The 22856-nt window shown below is 46.5% G+C and overlaps 1 protein-coding gene across 1 annotated transcript in view; it reads right to left on the bottom strand.

Moving 5' to 3' along the window:
* Positions 1–22856, bottom strand: part of PLCXD3 (phosphatidylinositol specific phospholipase C X domain containing 3) — a 117216-nt gene that overhangs the window by 23507 nt on the left and 70853 nt on the right. The window contains exon 2 of the mRNA XM_058173433.1: positions 14486–15194. Within this exon, the coding sequence (XP_058029416.1) occupies positions 14486–15194 (709 nt within the window). The remainder of the gene's footprint in view (positions 1–14485; positions 15195–22856) is intronic.

Raw genomic sequence — 22856 nt, 5'->3', positions numbered from 1 at the left:
GTGCATGTGTGTGTTTAATGGAAAGTCTGCATGGATAAGATACTTATGACAAATTGATGCACAGTATGCTAGCTTTTTGGCTTTATACAAATTGGCATTAATTGGCTTGCCCATCCTTTGCTATTATTAAAGCTGTACCCAAAGCTAAAATGCCCTAAATATATGTGAGTAGTTTCTTGACTATGATATAATTTTAGCCAAGCAACTTATGAAATATCTTTAGCCAATTTCTGGCCTTGACAAGAAGCCTTGTTCAAACTTGAAGTCTACAGATTCTTAAGCGGGCAATGAGTTTTAGCAGCACCTGGCTACCTATCACAGTATTCTTTTGAATTCCATTCTTCTGCTTACCAGTCTCATGGAAATGTAGATTTTTCAAGGCTTCCTTGTATAGTAATGTACAGTGCCACAGGTTCTCCATTTCTGTGATAAACACTGTATATAATCCAGCAAGACAGTGATGAGATTCACATAGTAAGCTAAGCCAAAATATTCTTTTTGTACATAGTTGTATGCTCTTACACCATTCATTACAGTTTGTAGAATCATAGAATCGTAGGGCTGGAAGGGACCTTGGAGATCATCTTGTCCAACCCTTTGCCCAAGGCAGGAGTCCTTATACCAGCCTCGACAAATGGATGTCCAATCTTTTCTTGGAAACCTCCAGCAATGGAACATCCACAACTCCAGGAGGCAAGCTGTTCCACTGACTAATGTTCTTAATATCAGGAAATTCCTCCTTATTTCCAATTTGAATCTCTCTCTGATCAACTTCCACCTGCTTCAGGTTCTTCATATAATAAATCAATGCCCTTTTTCCTGTGACAGGCCTTCAACCATTGAAAGACTGCTATGAATTCAGCCAACTGCATTTTATGCAACAAATTATGGAATTTAATTAATTAATTAATTAATTGCTTAAAAATAATTAAGCAATAGCACTTAGATTTATATACCACTATATATAGTGCTTTATAGCCCTCTCTAAGCGGTTTATAGAGTCACCATATGGCCCTCAACAATCTGGGTCCTCATTTTACCAACCCTAGAAGGATGGAAGGCTGAGTCGACCTTGAGTCGGTCAGGCAAGCCATGGTTTACTGCATTGTAACTGAAACAGCATTGCCAAAAAGGCTTTAAGAATTGTTAACCTTATTTTGTGAAGCTTCTTCTCCAGTAACATTGAATTGTTAACTAGAGCATACAAAACCTTTGCCAGACCAATTCTTGAATACAGCTTGTCTGCCTGGAATCCACACTGTATATCAGACATTATCATGATTGAGTGGGTACAGAGATATTTCATGAGATGAGTACTCCACTCCTCTACCCACAGTAGAATCCCTTATGCCACCAGGCTTGAAATTTTGGGCTTGGACAATCTGGAATTGCACCGCCTGCAGCCTGATCTAAGCATCTAAACACAAGATTGTCTGCTACAACGTCTTACCTATCAACGACTTCTTCAGCTTCAATTTCAATAATACATGGGCAAACAATCAATATAAACTCAAGGTAAACCACTCCGAACTCGATTGCAGAAAATACGATTTCAGCAAGAGTGGTCAACACCTGGAATGCTCTACCTGACTCTGTTGTTACATCGTCAAACCCTCACAGCTTCAGCCTTAAACTGTCTACCATGGACCTCACCCCATTCCTAAGAGATCCATAAAGGGGACGTGCATAAGCGCACCAGCCTACCATCCCTGTCTTACTATCCCCATTAATCTGTATTTACTACCTTTATTCATGTTTATGTTCGTACTTATACTTACTACCTTGTATATGTTTGACAAACAAACAAACAAACAAACAAACAAATAAATAAATAAATTGTTTCAATACAGTTATTTCTAATGCTTTAGATTAAGATTTTTATATAGGCAATTCTCAAGTATTCCATCTTTAGGTAAGATCATCGACAATGATCCTTGTCTTAGGACTCCAGTTTCACTTGAATGAAGTTGACTAACCAATTTAAAGTATAGGGATCATAGGAGGCCTCTGAAACATTTGCACTGGCTAACTTACTTAGCAGACACAACTCAGAATGTTAGTGTTGTTTTGGCCTGACTATGTAAGATAATGTGTCTCCCATGGTGAACTTCTTTGATGATGCAGATCAGTAGGAGAGGTATTTAGAAGTCGGATGCTTGGCTATTTGGTGTATAGGAAAGTGTCTTCTCCTGGGTTGCTTTGAAGCCATGAAATGCTTTGGCCAGAAAACCAACCTTGGCTACCATTCTCCAATAATTACAAAAATGGCAAAAGAAAAAAAAAGAACCTTTGTTGCTTTCCCAAGCTTTGAACTGTTAAATGATTTGAAATACTTCTTCTTGTGCCATATCCTTCATTGGATGTTGACGATCATGTTGGCGATCCTATTTTTATCAACAGCTACACAAAAAAGCACTGCTGAGTTTTGTCCAAACCAGTCCCTTAGATTTTGAAGCCATGATGTTCTTCTTCTGCCCGGACCTTGTTTGCCTTCAAACTTTCCTTGGAGGATTAAGTGAATTATGCCATATTTTTCCATTTGAAGTATACTTTAGTTTAATTCTGATTTACCTTGCATTGATTTTACTATTATGTTTTATGTTATGCATTCATTTTTATAGGTCACCTTGATGGTTTCATAAGCTGAAAGGCAGAGTACAAATTAATGAAATTTAATTCATTTCAAACAATTAGCAGAAGCTTTTCTTAGGCCTTCGTTTATTTCAAATAATTAGTAGATGCCTTGCTTATTATTTTTTTGCTCTACTCCATAAATAATATATTACTCCTTGAACTAATTCTGAGATTTTATATAACACTATACAATTCATAATTAGCTCAAGAATTGAAAATCTACATGTTTCAGATCCTCCCAACCAATCATTGTAGAAATGAGCTTTTTTGCCTGAAATATTTATGTTTTTGCTAATATTTCATAAGATATTGGACAAGAACACTGAGGTCTTATGAAATTCTATATGTGAGATTTCGCCTGTTTTTAAAAAACGGTATTCTTATTTTTAAATCCTGGATTACCTTAAAGTACTGCATTACCAAATCATTTAAAACCAGTGGTGAAATCCAAATTTTTTTACTACTGGTTCTGTGGGCATGGTTTGGTGGGGGTAGTGTGGCTTGGTGGGCATGGCTTGGTGGGGGTGGCTTGGTGGGCGTGGCAGGGGAAGGATATTGCAAAATCTCCATTCCCACCCCGCTCTGGAGCCAGCCAGAGGTAGTATTTGCCGGTTCTCTGAACTACTCAAAATTTCCGCTACCGGTTCTCAAGAACCTGTCAGAACTTGCTGGATTTCACCCTGGTTAAGACTGTGATTTCTCCATATTGTTATGGAAATTAAGAAAGGGAAGGAAAAATTCAGGTATCTGTCTCAAACGTGCCAGTCATTTTTTGTCAATTGTGAAGTATTCAATACAGGTAGTCCTCAACTTATAACCATCCATTTAGTAACCATTCAAAGTTGCATAAATGATGTGGCATGCCTCGAAGAAGAATCTCTGGGGGTTTTTTAATAGGTTTTTTAATAAGGGGCTTTTAAAGGGGGGGAGGGGATTGTCGGGTAGGGGGAGTGACCCGTTGGGGAGGGTATGTCCAGTCCCAACGCGGGCTCACGACACTATTTCACTTGGTCCGAAGACGGGGCGGGAGGGGATTGTACAGAGCGGAGAACATTATTCCATCTGTACGGTGAGTGGGAGGGGCAGATATGGCGGAGGCAGGGGGCCGTATCGCTCTTTGGGAGCACGTGTTCGATGTTTAAAAGCGATCACGTGCTCCGCCCCCAGTCCTCACTGCTCTCGGATGGTCAAGACCCTCAGAGCTTGGGTCTTAGGCTGATGCTTTGCAATGCCCGGTCCGTGGTTAACAAGGCTCCCTGATTTGTGATCTTATTCAGAGGGAGTCCATGGACCTTATGGGCATTACGGAGACCTGGTTGGGCACAGAAGGGGTGTACCCTGGTCGAACTGTGCCCTCCGGGTTTCCGTGCATTCCATCAGCCGAGGACCCAAGGTAGGGGTGGGGGTGGCGGTTGTGATTAAAGAAAGTCTGGAGCCGAGGAGTCCACTGTTCCTCAGATAGCTGGCTGTGAATCCTCCTTGTGAAGTGGGGCCACCGGAATCAGATGGGGCTGTTGATCACGTACCTGGCTCCTTGCTGCGTGACTACAGCCCTACCTGAACTGCTAGAGGTGCGCTGGCGTGGCGGTGGAGATCCCCAGACTACTGGTCTTGGGGATTTCAACCTGCCATCTGCCGGCTTGTCGCCGACGGTGGTTCAGGAGTTCCAGGCCTCCATGACGGCCTTGGACCTGATTCAAGTAACTGATGGCCCTACACACATTGGGGGAGGCGCTAGACTTGATTTTTATCTCTGGTCAGTGGGTAAATGATCTGGATTTAGGAGATTTAGTGAAAGAACCGGTGTCATGGTCAGATCATTTTCTTCTTCGCCTAGACTTTCAGACCGCCGCTCACCACCGCAGGGAGACGGAGCCAATGCGTTGGTTCCGTCCCAGGCGCCTGATGGACCCGGAGAGGTTCCTGACGGAGCTTGGGCCGCTTCCTGAGGATCTTACCCACGGCACGACTGAAGAACTGGTTGCGGCCTGGGAACGGGCTGCGGCTGGGGCTTTGGACCGTGTCGGCGCTGCGGCCTCTGACCCGGCGTAGATCTCAATTGGCTCCCTGGTTTTCCGAGGAGCTGAGAGAGATGAAACGCCGGAGAAGACGCCTAGAGAGTGTTTGGAGGTCTAGCTGTTCCGAGGCTGATCGGACACTAGTGAGGTCCTTTACTAGGACCTACCTAGTGGCAATGAGGGAGGCGAAGCGTCTCTACGTTTCCACCCTCATTGCATCGGCAGATAACCGCCCGGCCGCCCTGTTTCGGGTGACCCGTTCCCTCCTTCATCAAGAGGGACGGGATGACCCCTTGCAGGGACGAGCTGAGGAGTTTAACGGTTATCTATACGATAAAATCGTTCAGCTTCGGGATAGTTTGGACCAAGATTGCGATGATACAGCCGGGACGACAGAGACGCCTTGTTGAGGTTATTTGGGATGAGTTTGATTCTGTGGCTCCGAGGACATGGACAGGTTGCTGGGAGGTTACATGCAACTACATGTTTACTGGACCCGTGCCTTCCTGGTTAGTGCTGGCTGCTCAGGAAGTGACACGAGGCTGGCTCCAGGGGATTATAAATGCTTCTTTGATGGAAGGGGTTTTCCCCGCCGCCTTGAAGGAGGCGGTGGTGAGACCTCTCCTCAAGAAGCCTTCCCTGGACCCAGCTATTTTGAGTAATTATCGTCAGTTCCAACCTTCGCTTTGTGGCGAAGGTTGTTGAGAGTGTGGTTGCATGGCAGCTCCCCGCACCTGGAGGAAACTGTCTATCTGGACCTGCTCCAGTCCGGCTTCCGACCGGTTATAGCACGGAGACGGCTTTGGTCGCGTTGGTGGATGACCTCTGGAGGGCCAGGGACAGGTTGCTCCTCTGCCTTGGTCCTATTAGATCTCTCAGCGGCTTTCGATACCATCGACCATGGTATCCTGCTGCGCCGGTTGGAGGGATTGGGAGTGGGGGCACCGCTTATCGGTGGTTCTCCTCCTATCTCTCTGACCGGTCGCAGACGGTGTTGACAGGGGGCAGAGGTCGCCCCGAGGCGCCTCACTTGTGGGGTGCCTCAGGGTCGATTCTCTCGCCCACCCTGTTCAACATCTATATGAAGCCGCTGGGTGAGGTCATCAGTGGTTTCGGGTGAGTTATCATCTGTACGCTGATGATACTCAGCTGTTTTTCCACCCCGGACCACCCCAACGAAGCGGTCAAGTGCTGTCCCGTGCCTGGAAGCTGTACGGGTCTGGATGGGGAGAAACAGACTCAAGCTCAATCCTTCCAAGACGGAGTGGCTGTGGATGCCGGCATCCCGGTACAGTCAGCTGCACCCGCAGCTGACTGTTGGGGGCGAGTTAGTGGCCCCAAAGGAGGCGGTTCGCAACTTGGGTGTCCTCCTGGACGGACGGCTGTCTTTTGATGAACACCTGGCGGCCGTCGCCAGGAGGGCCTTTTACCAGGTTCGCCTGGTTCGCCAGTTCGTCCTTCCTTGATCGGGATGCCTTATGCACGGTCACTCACGCTCTGGTTACGTCTAGGCTGGATTATTGCAATGCTCTCTACATGGGGCTGCCCTTGAGGTGCACCCGGAGGCTGCAGTTAGTCCAGAATGCGGCTCTTGTGAGTAGTAACGGAGCCGCTCGTGGCTCCCACGTGACATCGCTGCTCCGTAGCTTGCACTGGCTCCCTGGTTTTCCGAGGAGCTGAGAGAGATGAAACGCCGGAGAAGACGCCTAGAGAGTGTTTGGAGGTCTAGCTGTTCCGAGGCTGATCGGACACTAGTGAGGTCCTTTACTAGGACCTACCTAGTGGCAATGAGGGAGGCGAAGCGTCTCTACGTTTCCACCCTCATTGCATCGGCAGATAACCGCCCGGCCGCCCTGTTTCGGGTGACCCGTTCCCTCCTTCATCAAGAGGGACGGGATGACCCCTTGCAGGGACGAGCTGAGGAGTTTAACGGTTATCTATACGATAAAATCGTTCAGCTTCGGGATAGTTTGGACCAAGATTGCGATGATACAGCCGGGACGACAGAGACGCGTCTTGTTGAGGTTATTTGGGATGAGTTTGATTCTGTGGCTCCCGAGGACATGGACAGGTTGCTGGGGAGGTTACATGCAACTACATGTTTACTGGACCCGTGCCCTTCCTGGTTAGTGCTGGCTGCTCAGGAAGTGACACGAGGCTGGCTCCAGGGGATTATAAATGCTTCTTTGATGGAAGGGGTTTTCCCCGCCGCCTTGAAGGAGGCGGTGGTGAGACCTCTCCTCAAGAAGCCTTCCCTGGACCCAGCTATTTTGAGTAATTATCGTCCAGTCTCCAACCTTCGCTTTGTGGCGAAGGTTGTTGAGAGTGTGGTTGCATGGCAGCTCCCCCGGCACCTGGAGGAAACTGTCTATCTGGACCCGTTCAGTCCGGCTTCCGACCGGTTATAGCACGGAGACGGCTTTGGTCGCGTTGGTGGATGACCTCTGGAGGGCCAGGGACAGGTTGCTCCTCTGCCTTGGTCCTATTAGATCTCTCAGCGGCTTTCGATACCATCGACCATGGTATCCTGCTGCGCCGGTTGGAGGGATTGGGAGTGGGGGCACCGTTTATCGGTGGTTCTCCTCCTATCTCTCTGACGATGCATGAGCAGTGACAGGGGGCAGAGGTCGTCCTCGAGGCGCCTCACTTGTGGGGTGCCTCAGGGTCGATTCTCTCGCCCACCCTGTTCAACATCTATATGAAGCCGCTGGGTGAGGTCATCAGTGGTTTCGGGTGAGTTATCATCTGTACGCTGATGATACTCAGCTGTACTTTTCCACCCGGACCACCCCAACGAAGCGGTCAAGTGCTGTCCCGGTGCCTGGAAGCTGTACGGGTCTGGATGGGGAGAAACAGACTCAAGCTCAATCCCTCCAAGGCGGAGTGGCTGTGGATGCCGGCATCCCGGTACAGTCAGCTGCATCCGCAGCTGACTGTTGAAGCAGTTAGTGGCCCCAAAGGAGGCGGTTCGCAACTTGGGTGTCCTCCTGGACGGTCGGCTGTCTTTTGATGAACACCTGGCGGCCGTCGCCTGGAGGGCCTTTTACCAGGTTCGCCTGGTTCGCCAGTTCGTCCCTTCCTTGATCGGGATGCCTTATGCACGGTCACTCACGCTCTGGTTACGTCTAGGCTGGATTATTGCAATGCTCTCTACATGGGGCTGCCCTTGAGGTGCACCCGGAGGCTGCAGTTAGTCCAGAATGCGGCTCTTGTGAGTAGTAACGGGAGCCGCTCGTGGCTCCCACGTGACACCGCTGCTCCGTAGCTTGCACTGGCTTCCTGTGGTCTTCGGTGCGCTTCAAGATTTTGGTAACTATCTTTAAAGCGCTCCATGGCTTAGGACCCGGGTACTTACGAGACCGCCTGCTGTTACCTTTTGCCTCCCACCGACCCGTACGCTCGCACAGAGAGGGTCTCCTCAGGGTGCCGTCCGCCAAACAGTGTCGGCTGGCGGCCCCCAGGAGTAGGGCCTTCTCTGTGGGGGCAGTGGCGCTCTGGAATGAACTTCCCCCCGGTCTGCGTCAAGTGCCCGATCTTCGGACCTTCCGTCGTGAGCTCAAAACATATTTATTCATTAAAGCGGGACTGGCATAATTAGTGATGTATTTTAATTGGGGTTTTAATATTTTTTAACTTTTTAATTTAAATTTTAATAATCGGCCTTTAAAATTTGCTCTTTTTAATTGTTGTTTTAAACTGTATATATCTTTGTTTTTACTTTGGCTGTACACCGCCCTGAGTCCTTCGGGAGAAGGGCGGTATAAAAATTTAATAAAATAAAATAATAAAATGTATGACCAGTTCGCACATTTATGACTGTTGCAGCATCCCTATGTCACATGATCAAAATTCAGGCACATGGCATGTATTTATGATAGTTGCACTGACCCAGGGAGACATGTGATCACTTTTTTTGGCCTTCCCAGTTGCTTTCTGACAAGTAAAATCAATGGGGGAGGCTAAATTCACTTAACAACCACATGATTCACTTAACAACTGCAGCAATTCGCTTAACAACCATGGCAAAAAAGATCATAAGTGTGACTCACTTAACAATTGCCTTGCTTAGGGACAGAAAAGTTGACCTCAGTTGTCAGTCATAAGTCGAGGACTACTGCGTTAAGCCAAGTTACCTTTGGGGATTTGGGATTTCGTGCACGACAACTGACATTTGATATCACTCTTCTGTCGAATTAGGAGATCCTTAAGCTTGATACCAATAACAGAACTCCCAATTACTGGTCCAGAGGAGATACAGTGTATTGGCCATTGAGCTATATTATAGAAGAGTATGCTGAAAATTCACTTCCTTTTATGTTGATTACCGTCAGGTTCCTGCAGTGGTGGTTTTCAATTTTTTTACTAGCAGTTATGTGGGCGTGGCTTGGTGGGCGTGGCAGTGGAAGGATACTGTAAAACCTCCATTCACTCTCCAATCCAGGAGAAAGTTACTGCAAAATCCCCATTTCCTCCCAATCAGCCGGGACTTGGGAGGCAGAGAATAGATGGGGACAGGGCCAGTCAGAATTTTTACTAGCGGTTCTCCGAACTACTCAAAATTTCTGCTACCGGTTCTCCAGAACTGGTCAGAACCTGCTGAAACCCACCTCTGGGTTCCTACATTGTACTTTTGCTATGGTACTCAAAGGGGTGAAGGTGTGGGAAGAGCACATCCATTTTTCTTCCAGTGAGAAAAGATGAACTAATTCCATCTGCATTAGAGAAACAGAGTTCTGGCAGGTGGGACTGTGCTTGTGCGTCAACACGGCAGCAGCATCGCACGAGGCTTTGTTACGGGCTTACGCTGCCTGACTATGGAGAAGGCTATCTGTAAAGGTCTTAAGGCTTGCTGCCTACATTTCTGCCCTCCCAGAAGAACAGCTGCTTACCTAATTCAAATTAATGCAATATTAATGCATTGATGGACAATGAAAACGACTCCAGACAAATACAGTCCCTATTAGAACAATTGCCCACTTAAAGAAATGGGTCTATTTTTAACATGTCTGAAGTAATTAATGATTTCCTGCATTAAGGCCGCCCTCCTGTGCCCATTTACCTGCAAGTATCTCCAGTTATTGTATTTATTTATTTACTTGACTATATGGCTATTCCTAATAAGTGTGTGTGTGTGTGTGTGTACATAAAAACATATCAACAATGCAAAAATAAAAACAGTAACTTGTCTCTATCCAAAAAAGCACAATAATTGAATACACGTAAGTAATGGAGTATGAGAGATACGATGCAATACGATGCAATCTTAATGCAATTGTTAAATCTGCGTAGATTTGCACATACAGTAACAGTAACAGGGTTGGAAGGGACCTTGGAGGTCATCTAGTCCAACCCCCTGCTCACGCAGGAGACCTATACTAGGGATTCGAACCACCAAACTGCCGACCTTTCTGATCGACAAACTCAGTGTCTTAGCCACTGAGCCACCTAATAAGAGTGGGGAGGACATACCACTTACATGCGGTATATTACATTTTACAAAACTTGTAAGTATGGTAGCAACTGTCACATCAGAAAAGATGTGTTTTTCAATAAGCTGAAGCACCGAACAAAAACAGCAAGGAAAGAAAGAGAGGCAGTTTGGTCTAGTGGTAAAGGTGCTGGCCTCGAAACCAGGAGACTGGGAATCCTAGACCCATTTTAGGCATGAAATCCAGCCAGTCTCACTCTCTCAGCCCAACTCATCTCGCAGGGCTGTTGTTGTGGGGAAAATAGGAGGACCATTATGTGTGTTCGCTGCCTTGAGTTACTTATAAATAATAACGGTGGAATAAAAATTTTATAAATAAATAGCATGCATTAAAAAATATGCTCTAAAATAGGGACTTTCTTCCTCCAGCCTAATATTTTATTTATTTTTTTGTATCTGAAGGCTTAATAGGAAGAAGCTAGAAAATAGCAACCAGAATTACATCCAAACCAGTCTAAAATTGCACTGAATCTTGTCCTGCAGAAACATCCAATTCTAAATTTCATTCAAAAGAAGGTTTCTAGGAAAGTCCTCTATTAATCAGATGGAGATTTCATATTTCAATATTGCCTGGGGGGAGGGGGAAGCAGACTTTTTTCCCCTAGTTCATATGTTTCAGAAACAATTTTAATGTATGAGATGTACTAAATATACAGGCAAGAGAGCCTGTTAGGTGTAGTGATTATTTAAGGCATTTGGCTGGAAACCAGGAGACCTAGTCCTGTCTTAGGCACAAAGCCAGCTGGGTGACCTTCAGCTAGTCATCTTCTCTCAGCAGTTAGGAAGGAAGCAATGGCAAAAATTGAAAAACTTGCCAAGAAAGCTGCAGGGACTTGTCCAGGCAATCTCTGAGAACTGAGGACACAGTTGAACAGAAGGAATTTAAAAAAAGATACACAGGCAATCTGCCTTCCTTCACTTGCATGACGAAAACTTCAGTAGATTTTCTCTCAGTGAGGAATCAGGCAAGACTGCCACAACCTTCCAAAAAACAGATCCATTGAAGCCTATGTGACCTTAAGTACAGTGGCTGTGCTTTAAGAATGAGAATGTCTTAGTTCACCTATGACTATAATCAGTGGTGGGATTCAAATAATTTAACAACTGGTTCTCTGCCCTAATGACCTAGGTGGGCGTGGCTTGGTGGTCATGTGACTGTGTGGGCATGGCCAACTCAACATCACTCACGTCAATGAGGCGCTCCACCTTAGCTTTTACAATGTAATAAGAGTTAACCGGAGAGGCAGTTTCTATAAGCAGGGCAATAAAGATTAGGCTAGAAACAACACCAGAATGTTTCCTTTCTGCCTTCCTTACAGGATTAGCCCTGTAAAGTCGAAAGAACAAAATAAAATTTCTTCCAACAACTGGTTCTCCAAACTGCTTAGAAAGTTAACAACCGGTTCTCCCAAATAGGTGCGAACTGGCTGAATCCCACCACTGAATATAATGCTAAATATAATTCTCAGCCATATATAATTAATGATTGTGAACTCTTATATGAACTCTTATATTATGTAAGAATCTGACCCAGTGGTAGGATTCAGCTGGTTCGCGCCGGTTTGTGAGAACCAGTAGTTAAATTGCTGGCTGGCCCCAGCCCTCCTCTCCCCACCCCTTCCAGGAGTCCCTACATGCCCCATTTTGGCTCCCAGGTAAGTGTAAGGAGGCCTATTAGGCCCAAAATACGGTGGGCAGCATCTGCCCATGGACCATTTTTGCTCCCAGGTGAGTGCCGGAGGCTGAGTGCTGCCTACCCCACCTCCTGGCCATGCCCACCATGGCCACACCCACCCAGCCAGTCATTAGGGCAGAGAACCGGTTGTTAAATTATTTGAATCCCATCTCTGATCTGACCATTATGGCTTAATTATGAATAAACAAATGAATAAACAAATCCTGGTTTAGTATTATGTGCTAAGTCAGCAATAGTTATGAAGTTCACAGTTCCTCATACAGCTTTGCTGTCACGCACCATTCCTTTTAATGAACTGGTCTAAATTCCATAAAAACCTAGTGTCATTTCAAAAAAAATAATAAATGTAAAAAGCTAGAGTACAGATGGTAATAAGGACAATATTATTAATTAATTTGGTAAACACACATGTACTAAGAAGGCAGACACTTGATATAACAATTATACAACTGAACAGATCAAAGGTTCTCTGGTGATTCATGGATAACCATTGTTCACATCTTCCATATGCCGAATGACTGAGGAAAGGCATCCTATCTTGAGTCACAAAATGGCTGAGCCAGCCTATATTAAAACAGGGGTCCCCAATCTCCAGGCCATGAACCATTACCGAGCCGCGCCCTCTTCACAAGTGGGACACACAAGTGGTACGCCGGTGCACATGCGCTCACAACTCAGCTTGCGTAAGTTGAGGTGTGTGTGCATACACATGTGCCTACACACTCATGCAAGTTGAGCTGCCATTGCATGTCAGCCCACCAGTCTGCCATGCGTGCAGCCTGGTTCCCCTCTCCCGTCAGCCAGCTAAGCTGTATTAAAATGAGCATAAGTACCATTGTTCTCAAGGAATTTTGAAAGCCATATTTCTCTCTTATGGACTAGCATACTAACAGAAATCTTAATATCTTCACTATTCTAAAGTTTGCAAAGTTTACTCCATTTTTCCTCATGTACAAAGAATCTGTGGCTGAGAAAATATGACCTCTGCTTCAATGGTTGGTTTCAAAAAATTTTACTACTGGTTCTGTGGACGTGGCTTGGTCGGCGTGGCAGGGAAAGGATTCTGTAAAATAACCATTCCCACCCCACTCCAGGGGAAGGATACTGTAAAATCTCCATTCCCTCCCAATTAGCTGGGACTTGGGAGGCAGAGAATAGATGGGGACAGGGCCAGTCAGAATTTTTACTACCAGTTCTCCAAACTACTCAAAATTTCCGCTACCGGTTCTCCAGAACTGGTCAGAACCTGCTGAAACCCACCTCTGTTCTGCTTCTATCACAATTGGCTCTCCTAATACTCCTCTGTAAAGTGGAATCTTCCTAAGAGTCTGGGAAACAAATTTTCTACCCAGTTTCTTCCAATCCAACACTAATCATAACTTTGGGCCCCCTCTTCATATTTACGTTTTACTCAGTTTACTAAAACCTGATATTGTCTAACTATTACAGATGACAGAAAATTTAAATGAAAAAGGTCATACTTAATATTCTGGCAGGTTGCAATGGCAAACATATATAATATTCATACACATTCAGTGTGGTCTGGGAATGCGCAAACATGGATGTTGTTAGTTATGCAATATCCAATTCAGAACAGAAGAGAATAACAGAGTTGGAAGGGGATCTTGGAGGTCTTCTAGTCCAACCGCCTCCTCAGGCAGGAAACCCTATATCATTTCGGATAATGGTTGCCCAATCTCTTCCTTTCTCTTATTTACACTGAAGGATTATGGAACTTGGCTAAAGATAGAGCATTCTTCTTTCATCTTTCCTTTCCAAAATTGTTATTTTTCTGGCAAGGAAAAAGAAGGGAGAGCCAACTATTTAGTGGCACCATTAAAGGCATCCTTAGAACAAATTGAGAGAATAGGAAAGAACGGGGAAATTAAGAATTCTCCATACATTTCCAGATGACATGTGCAAAGTCTCTTTGCAAAGTTTCCTTTGGAATCTGAGTTGAGCCATTTATTAGCTGGTTCAACTTTTCCCCATAGCATCATAGTCATGTGAGGCCAACTTTCGGTTGCTGGCAGTTTGCATAGGACATGGTCCAGTGGTGGGATTAATTTTTTTTTACTACTGGTTCTGTGGGCATGGCTTGGTAGGCATGTCAGGGGAAGGATACTGTAAAATCCCCATTTCCTCCCCACTCCAGGGGAAGGATACTGCAAAATCCCCATTCCCTCCTCACTCCAGGGGAAGGATACTGCAAAATCTCCATTTCCTACTGATCAGCTGGGACTCAGGAGGCAGAGAATAGATGGAGGCAGGGCCAGTCAGAGATGGTATTTACCGGTTCTCTGAACTACACAAAATTTCCGCTACCAGTTCGCCAGACCTGGTCAGAACCTATTGAAACCCACCTCTGGCATGATCACAATACTTCCTTTGAGATATAACATGGAACTGATAGGAACTTGGCAAAGTGTTCCTTCTTCTACCCATTGTTAAAGGATTCAGAGTTGGAAGGCACTTAAGTATTGTTCTTTTGTTAAGATGAGTGCAGGATTTCTGTGTGAATATTTTTAACATTTTTGCAATTATTAATAATAGTTGCTATGCCTAATAGTTGCTAATAGAAGCTTACAGAAGTAAAGAGACAAATTGCCATCAATCTGACAATATCTCAGTATTTGGGCAGGTACTTACCTTTCTGTGATTGTTTCTCTAAGACCACTGGTGACGCCCTTGACCACCGTGCTAGCCTTTGGAGTCAGGACCACCTGAGATATAAAAAAAGAGCCCTTCTTCCTTCGCTCAGTGATTGATGCCTGGAGAAACTGGATCAATTTTTCTGGATCAGTTGTGTTTGCCCATGGAGCTGGCATCATCTGTCCTGGCCATAGAAATGGGACCTCTAAAGCCACTGGACTGTGATAAAACACCAAAACTTGATAATCCTTCTCCCACAGGTATTGGAGAGAGACTTCGTGGGCAAAGCTGGCTGGGCACATTTTACTCCCAAATGTGTCTTTGAGCATTTGAACCAGTTTTTCATGGTGGCATTTCTGCATTCCGTAGAAATGGTTGAAGTCCAACAAGACCACCTCTTTATGATGGTCAGTGAGAAAGGCACTGATCTCCTCCAGGCCCTCATTGACTTTGGCACTGAATAAACCATGAGCGAAGTACAGTTCATTATCAGGGTCTCTGGGCTTTGTGGAGATCCGAAGGTCGAAATACCGTATCCCTGCTCCAAGTTGGCTTGTAAAATTCATTGTCTGTGTTGCAAGCCATTTCCTCATCAGCTTTTTAGCCACAGTTCCAAACACAGAGACAAAATTCTGGACAGTTTCTGGCTGCTCAGGTCCCACTGGAGAGGCCTCATCAATATAGAAGCTAAATGAATCATGAGACCCTAAAGATAATACAAAAGAATAATTTGAAACAAAATCAGCAAGATTTGAACACCCATAAGTGATATCATGTACTCATCAAGATCACCTAACTATTCCATGAAAATGTGCTGAAATTCAAGTAATAGTACAATTTACTTAACTGTTTCATATTCAGGTAGATTGGTGGGAAAGTCTGTAATTCATACAGTTAATAAAAGGAATAAAACCGCATTTGTGGTTAAAAAGAAGATAAATATGAATATTTTAAAAGACAGTTGCAATATACGTCACAATATTTTCTTTGATTATATCAGGATGAATGGATGTGTAATATAGATATAAGATGCTAGTAGTATCTCTCTCTCTCTCTCTCTCTCTCTCTCTCTCTCTCTCTCTCTCTTTCTCTCTCTCTCTCTTTCTCCCTCCTTCCCTCTTTTTCGCTCTCCAGGGTTGTTGTGAAAATAAGATTGGAATAGGTAATACTTCTATACCATCTTGAACTTTTAGACATGCATGCAATGAAATAAGGAATAAACAAACCAAAGAGGTAAATTACTTGGCACCGTATGAAAAATTTGCAGAACAAAGAATGATATTAATAGAGAAGATTGACTAGATGGAAAAAAATGTCTGAACTGATTTCTTAGCTACTACTTCATGTTCTCAAATCATAACTGCAGAAACTCTCCTGGGTTATGGCAAAGACTATGACTCAGCACTGACAATTGTTTGATTTTCATCCATAAATCCTAGGTGAGATTGACTAGCTCTTGTTTGATCCATTAGTTATACAGGAAGTATATGGGACTGATATCCCTCAGTGTGAATGAAGGAAACAAATGATACACCAAAGTGCATAACCTCAGCACTTGTTTAAAAGGGATTAATTATAAACTTCTGAGGCAACAAGTAGTTATTCATTACAACATCTGAGAAACAGATGGCTTTGCTGAGATCCTAGATTAGTGAACAGGTGAACAGAAGGAATATACTGCTGCTACCTCAGTCTCACAGAACGAGATCTATGAATAGTGTATAACGTTGGTACTATCCTGCAATTTATTATCCATTCTTTTACTCTGTTGTCCATGTTGAAGTAAGTGCCTGATGAATCTATCAAATCTGGACCAGGCACAACATCTTAAGAGTACACAATGACTATAAAGTTGGGCATTAACCACCAAGTATGCTGGAAATGTTTAGAATTAGAGCTCAACACATTTAAATGTTAGCAGCTTGGTGAAGGCAACCTTACAACTATCATATACGAAAATATACACCCACAGTGCATTAGCAGTAGATATACTACCACACCATCTGAATATGGAAAAATAAAATATCTCAATAACTTGGCAAAATTGAGGGACACGGTGGCTCAATGGCTAAGATGCTGAGCTAGTCGATCGAAAGGTCAGCAGTTCAGCAATTCGAATCCCTAGTGCCACATAACGGGGTGAGCTCCTGTTACCTGTCCCAGCTTCTGCCAACCGAGCAGTTCGAAAGCACCTAAAAAATGCAAGTTGAAAAAATAGGGACCACCTTTGGTGGGAAGGTAACAGCATTCCGTGCGCCTCTGGCATTTAGTCATGCCGGCCACATGACCATGGAGATGTCTTCGGACAGCGCTGGCTCTTCAGCTTTGAAACGGAGATGAGCACCGCCCCCTAGAGTCAGGTATGACTAGCACATATGTGCAAGGGGAACCTTTACCTATGCCAAAGAATGAAGGAAATGTAGAATTATATACCTACTCTGAATAGGGTAAAAAGCATTCTCTCGCTCCTATTGAAAGTTCAGCCCCACTTCTCTTTCCTGGGGACATTAACATGATCTCCTCCTGTTCCTTTTTTTTCTTTTCCTCCTCTTTGGTAACACAAAAGAGTATCTGTTTGCTAGTACATCACAAACTGAAGGAAATACAAACATGAGCAGTTTGGGGGGACTTAAATAACAGGGAGGGCATACTCTCTTTTAACTGCAGCATTTTCCTTGTGGGGGAGGGAGCAGAGAGGGGAAGCAAGGGGAATCACTGGAACATCATTTCAAGCCTTGCCCTGAGCCTGGCTCTTGTTCCACAATGGTCCTAAGCTCTTGGTAATTAGTCTTGATTGCAGCCAAGGTTTATCAGAGATCTCTGAGACAAAATCTAGAATAGGATATCAGACTACCAAAGATCTAACTCCAGGGGAAAATAATTGCAGATCACTGGCAGCAAATGAAATTTTGGTTCTCATTTCTTCCAAGCCAAAAAAAAAAACCAAAAACCTCAAGACAGATATTTTCATTATGCCAGATTCTGTTTCAATTTTAATATCTCTCATCACTGTGCTCATGGCTCTATGCTTCATTTACTTCTATGCTGGAGAAGCTTCCATCCTTACTACCAATATAAGTTCCTCAAGAGCTAGGATAAGATTAATAGTATTTCTACCAGTAAAAAAGATTTTATTTTTTCCTCCTAAGGATTTCATTAAGAGTAGAGATGTGAATCCCATAACTCATTCTAGGTTGGGGGGACATTATCTAAATTAGGTAACCACTAAGCAGATAAGAAGCAAGACAAGCAGCATTCCTAAGCAGTGGGGGGGGGACGATCAGGGACAATGGGACCCCTTTCCATCTGGGTTTAGCTTCCTATAGTTTCTTGGGGAAAAGCATTTTCCTTCCTTCTGCTTAGATGTCCAGGTGGCAAGAGTCAGCATTCCAGCATATGCCCAGCCCACACTTGTGGAGTGCATTATTAGGTGCTTTTCTGAAGCCCAGGCTGCTATTCCTTTCTCTTTCTATGTATACTTCATGCCCCATCACACTAAAGGCTAAGCATGGAGGGATCATTCTTTACACAGTGCCCAGGTGGATGTGAAAGATGCTACATGGCTACTCTCATCTGTTTAGATCTTGGAGAACAAATAAAAGATTAGACCAAAGGTTAGACCAGGGGTGTCCAAACTTGGTCCCTTTAAGACTTTGGACTTCAACTCCCAGAGTCCTCAGCCAGCAAAGCTGGCTGAGGAACTCTGGGAGTTGAAGTCCAAAAGTCTTAAAGGGACCAAGTTTGGACACCCCTGGGTTAGACCAAACCAGAGAAACATCCATGCTATGTCACCAAACTTGAATTCCCAGCATCCTTCATCACTGGGCTTACTGACTAAGGTTTTTTTTTATTTATTTTTATTTATTTGTCAAGCATATATAAGATAACAGATAAAAGTATAAACATAATTTGAATACATGAAAAGGATACGTGTAAAAAGGGATATTAGGACAGAGACGGTAGGCACGCTGGTGTGCTTATGCACGCCCCTTACAGACCTCTTAGGAATGGGGTGAGGTCAATAGTAGACAGTCTAAGGTTAAAGTTTTGGGGGTTTGGGGAAGAAACCACAGAATCAGGTAGTGCATTCCAGGCACTGACCACTCTGTTACTGAAGTCATATTTTCTGCAATCGAGTTTGGAGCGGTCTACTTTGAGTTTGTACCTATTGTTTGCTGGTGTATTGTTGTGGTTGAAGCTAAAGTAGTCATTGACAGGTAGGACATTGTGGTAGATAATTTTATGTACTATGCTTAGGTCAGACCAAAGATGGCGAAGTTCTAAGTTGTCTAAGCCCAAAATTTCAAGTCTGGTGGCGCAAGGGATTCTATTGCAAGCAGAGTAGTGGAGGACTCTTCTCGTGAAATATCTCTGGACTCTCTCAATTGTACTAACGTCCGATATGCAGTGCGGGTTCCAGACAGGTTGCTAGGAGTTGCCTTCTCTCTCCATGAAAGCAACCTTCCTTGGTATAAAGGTCTAAAAGAGATTTTTGGCTCTGCGCATGCGCAAGATGGCGCTGCACTGAAGACTGAGCTCTGGCGTTTAAACGGCCTCCATGGATGGCGATGCCTGGGCCGCTCGCCTAGCTGCCTGCCTTTCCCGGTCTGGAGTATCATCTTTCGGGCAGCCGTGGGAGAGGTCTTTGGACCTTTTAGCACCCGCGGCTGCTGAGAACGGGACCGGGAAGGCGAGCGGTGGATTGCGGCGGCCAAGTTTCTCAGGCCTGGAGGTGAGGCGATGAGTCAGCTTTTCCTGGCTGGTCGTTTCGGCCGTTTTTCGGCCGTTTTTCCCGGCCTGGTCTTCGGTTTGCTCCTTTATCTTCCCTGCTTCGTTTTGGTCGATCTGGATTGCGGGGATGTTTCATCTGTTCCATCTGCCACGATGTCTTCACTTGTTCCATCTGTCACGATGTCTTGGCTTTTCCGGCTTTTTTCCTGCTGCCATATTCGAACTTGGCGTCCTTCACATCCTCCGGCCTCTCGGAGAGGTTTCAGCCCTTTGGATGGGCCTGGCCACTTGGAGGGAGAGGTTTGGAGAGATCTGGCTCTCGAAATGGTTGGATGTACTAGGGGGGTGATAGAGATGGAGGTGACCCCCTGGACGGTATTTGCTGGCTATTTTTGGAGGCGGATGTTGGAGGACTGCGGGGAGGCAACGGAGGCATTACCGATTTGTCCCCATCTAGTCATCCCGCGACTGTTGTAGTACCATCTTCGTCCCTTCCCGGCCTGTTGGGATCTTTATGGCCGTTGTTGGTCCTGTTTGGACTAATTTGGGAGTACGTAGGAGACCTGTTTGGGGACAGAGGAGGACATAGTTCGCGACCGAAGCACCCCACCCCCTGTTCCATGATGTTTGGACGAGGATTGGACAGATTACCATCTAGACTGTCCTCTTGTTTTCCATTCTATACCCGTCCTTATTCTGGATTATCATCATATTTTAACATCTTATCCATTCGGAGATGGAGCCTTTTTATCGCCGATTTTTATCTCTTCAGCTTTTTATCTTCAGTCGTTATGCGCTATTCGTCTTGTGAACTCTTGCGCCTGCGAGGTGCCCCCGCCTCGCAGGAATGGCCCGCTTCATTACCAAGGGCCGGCCTCAATGACGGGTCTTGGGACCCACAGAGGTGGCATGCGAAGAGAAAGAGCCTTTGGGGTTTTTTAGATAGGGCATTTTTAAGGGGTGGGAGGGTTAGGGCAGGTGCTGGGGGTAGCCCATCGGGAGGGAAACCAGTTCCTGCGCGTGCTCGCAGCGGTTATTTAACGGGTTCGGAGGTTATGGGGGGGATGCGTTCCTTTTTATGAGGGTGGTTCTATTTACACGGTAAGTGGGAGGGGCAGATATGGTGGAAGGGGGGGATCGTATCGGTTTAGGGGGGCGCGTGCTCGATGCTTGCAGGCGATCGCGCGCCCTGATCCCTCTGACTTCTCCCGTTTCCCGGATGGTCAAGACCCTCAGAGCCTGGGCCTTCGGCTTATGTTATGCAACGCACGGTCCGTGGTCAATAAGGCCTCCCTAATACATGATCTTATTCAGGGGGGTGCCACGGATCTTATAGGCGTTACGGAAACCTGGTTGGGCACTGAAGGGGACGTGCCCCTTGTTGAAATGTGCCCACTGGGCTTCCGTGCATTCCATCAGCCGAGGGCTCAGGGTAGGGGTGGGGGGATTGTTATTAGAGAGAGTCTAGTCATTGAACCTTTGTAATGGTCAGACCACTCTCTCCTTCGTCTGGACTTTCGGACCGCCACTCAACACCGCAGGGAGACGGGACCAATACGTTGGTTCCGTCCCAGGCGACCGATGGACCCAGAGAGGTTCCTGATGGAGCTTGGGCCGTTCCCTGGCAACCTGGCCCACGACTTGGCTGAGGAGCTTGTTGTGGCCTGGGAACAGGCCGCGGTGGGCGCTTTGGATCGAGTCGTGCCTTTGTGGCCTCTGACCCGGCGTAGGTCTCAACCAGCTCCTTGGTTTTCCGAGGAGCTGAGGGAGATGAAGCACCGGAGAAGACGCCTAGAGAGCGCGTGGAGGTCTAGCCGTTCCGAGGCTGACCGAACACTAGTTAGGTCTTTCACTCAGACCTATCTGGTGGCATTGAGGGAGGCCAAGCGGGCCTATGTCTCTACCCTCATTGCATCAGCAGAGAACCGCCCAGCCTCCCTGTTTAGGGTGACTCGCTCCCTCCTTCATCAGGAGGGTGGCAATGATCCCTTACAGGGTTGTGCTGAGGATTTCAGCAGGTATCTGTTCGACAAAATCGCTCAGCTTCGGGACGGTTTGGACCAAAATTGGGTAGTTCCGGGCGAGGAGACGGAGGCTAGTCTTGTTGAGACCATCTGGGAGGAGTTTGATCCTGTGGCTCCCGAGGACATGGACAGGTTGCTGGGGCGGCTGAATGCCACCACATGTTTATTGGACCCATGTCCCTCCTGGCTGGTGCTGGCCACCCGGGAGGTTACACGAGGCTGGTTCCAGGGGATTGTCAACGCTTCTTTGAGGGAGGGTGTTGTTCCCACCGCCTTGAAAGAGGCGGTGGTGAGGCCTCTCCTCAAGAAACCTTCCCTGGACCCAGCTGTTTTGGGCAACTACCGTCCAGTCTCCAACCTTCGCTTCGTGGCGAAGGTTGTTGAGAGTGTGGTGGCACATCAGTTACCCCAGTACCTGGATGAATCTGTCTATCTAGACCCGTTCCAGTCCGGCTTCCGACCCGGGTATAGCACGGAGACAGCTTTGGTCGCATTGGTGGATGACCTCTGGAGGGCCCGGGATAGGGGTTATTCCTCTGCCCTGGTTCTCCTAGATCTCTCAGCGGCTTTTGATACCATCGACCATGGTATCCTGCTGCGACGGTTGGAGGGACTGGGAGTGGGAGGCACCATGTTTCGGTGGTTCTCATCCTATCTCTCTGACCGATCGCAGACGGTGTTGGCAGGGGGGCAGAGATCGACCTTGAGGCGCCTCCTTTGTGGGGTGCCACAGGGGTCGGTTCTCTCGCCTCTCCTGTTCAACATCTACATAAAGCCGCTGGGTGAGGTCATCAGTGGTTTTGGGGTGAGTTACCAACTGTACGCGGATGACACCCAGCTGTACATTTCCACCCCTGACCACCCCAATGAAGCTGTCGAAGTGCTGTCTCGGTGTTTGGAAGCCGTACGGGTCTGGATGGGGAGAAACAGGCTCAAGCTCAACCCCTCCAAGACTGAGTGGCTGTGGATGCCGGCATCCCGGTACAGTCAGCTGCAACCGCGGCTGACTGTTGGGGGTGAGTCATTGGCCCCGATGGAGAGGGTGCGCAATCTGGGTGTTCTCCTGGATGGACGGTTGTCTTTTGAAGAACACTTAGCGACCGTCTCCAGGAGAGCTTTTTACCAGGTTCGCCTGGTCCGCCAGTTGCGCCCCTTTCTAGACCGGGATGCCTTATGCACGGTCACTCATGCCCTCGTCACTTCGCGCCTGGACTACTGCAATGCTCTCTACATGGGGCTCCCCTTGAGGTGCACCCGGAGACTACAGTTGGTTCAGAATGCGGCCGCGCGGGTGATAGAGGGAGCCACTCGTGGCTCCCATATAACACCGATCCTGCGCAGGCTGCACTGGCTACCTGTGGTTTTCCGAGTGCACTTCAAGGTGTTGGTTACCACCTTTAAAGCGCTCCATGGCATAGGACCGGGATATCTTCGGGACCGCCTTCTGTTACCACATGCCTCCCACCGGCTGGTATGCTCCCATAGAGAGGGTCTTCTCAGGGTGCTGTCAGCCAAACAGTGTAGGCTGGCGACCCCCAGGGGGAGAGCCTTCTCTGTGGGCGCACCTACCCTCTGGAATGAGCTTCCCCCAGGACTTCGACAACTTCCTGACC

The sequence above is a fragment of the Ahaetulla prasina genome, chromosome 2 (genome assembly GCF_028640845.1).
Source record: "Ahaetulla prasina isolate Xishuangbanna chromosome 2, ASM2864084v1, whole genome shotgun sequence".
NCBI classification, from domain to species: domain Eukaryota; kingdom Metazoa; phylum Chordata; class Lepidosauria; order Squamata; family Colubridae; genus Ahaetulla; species Ahaetulla prasina.
This window is presented reverse-complemented; position numbering and strand designations above follow the sequence as displayed.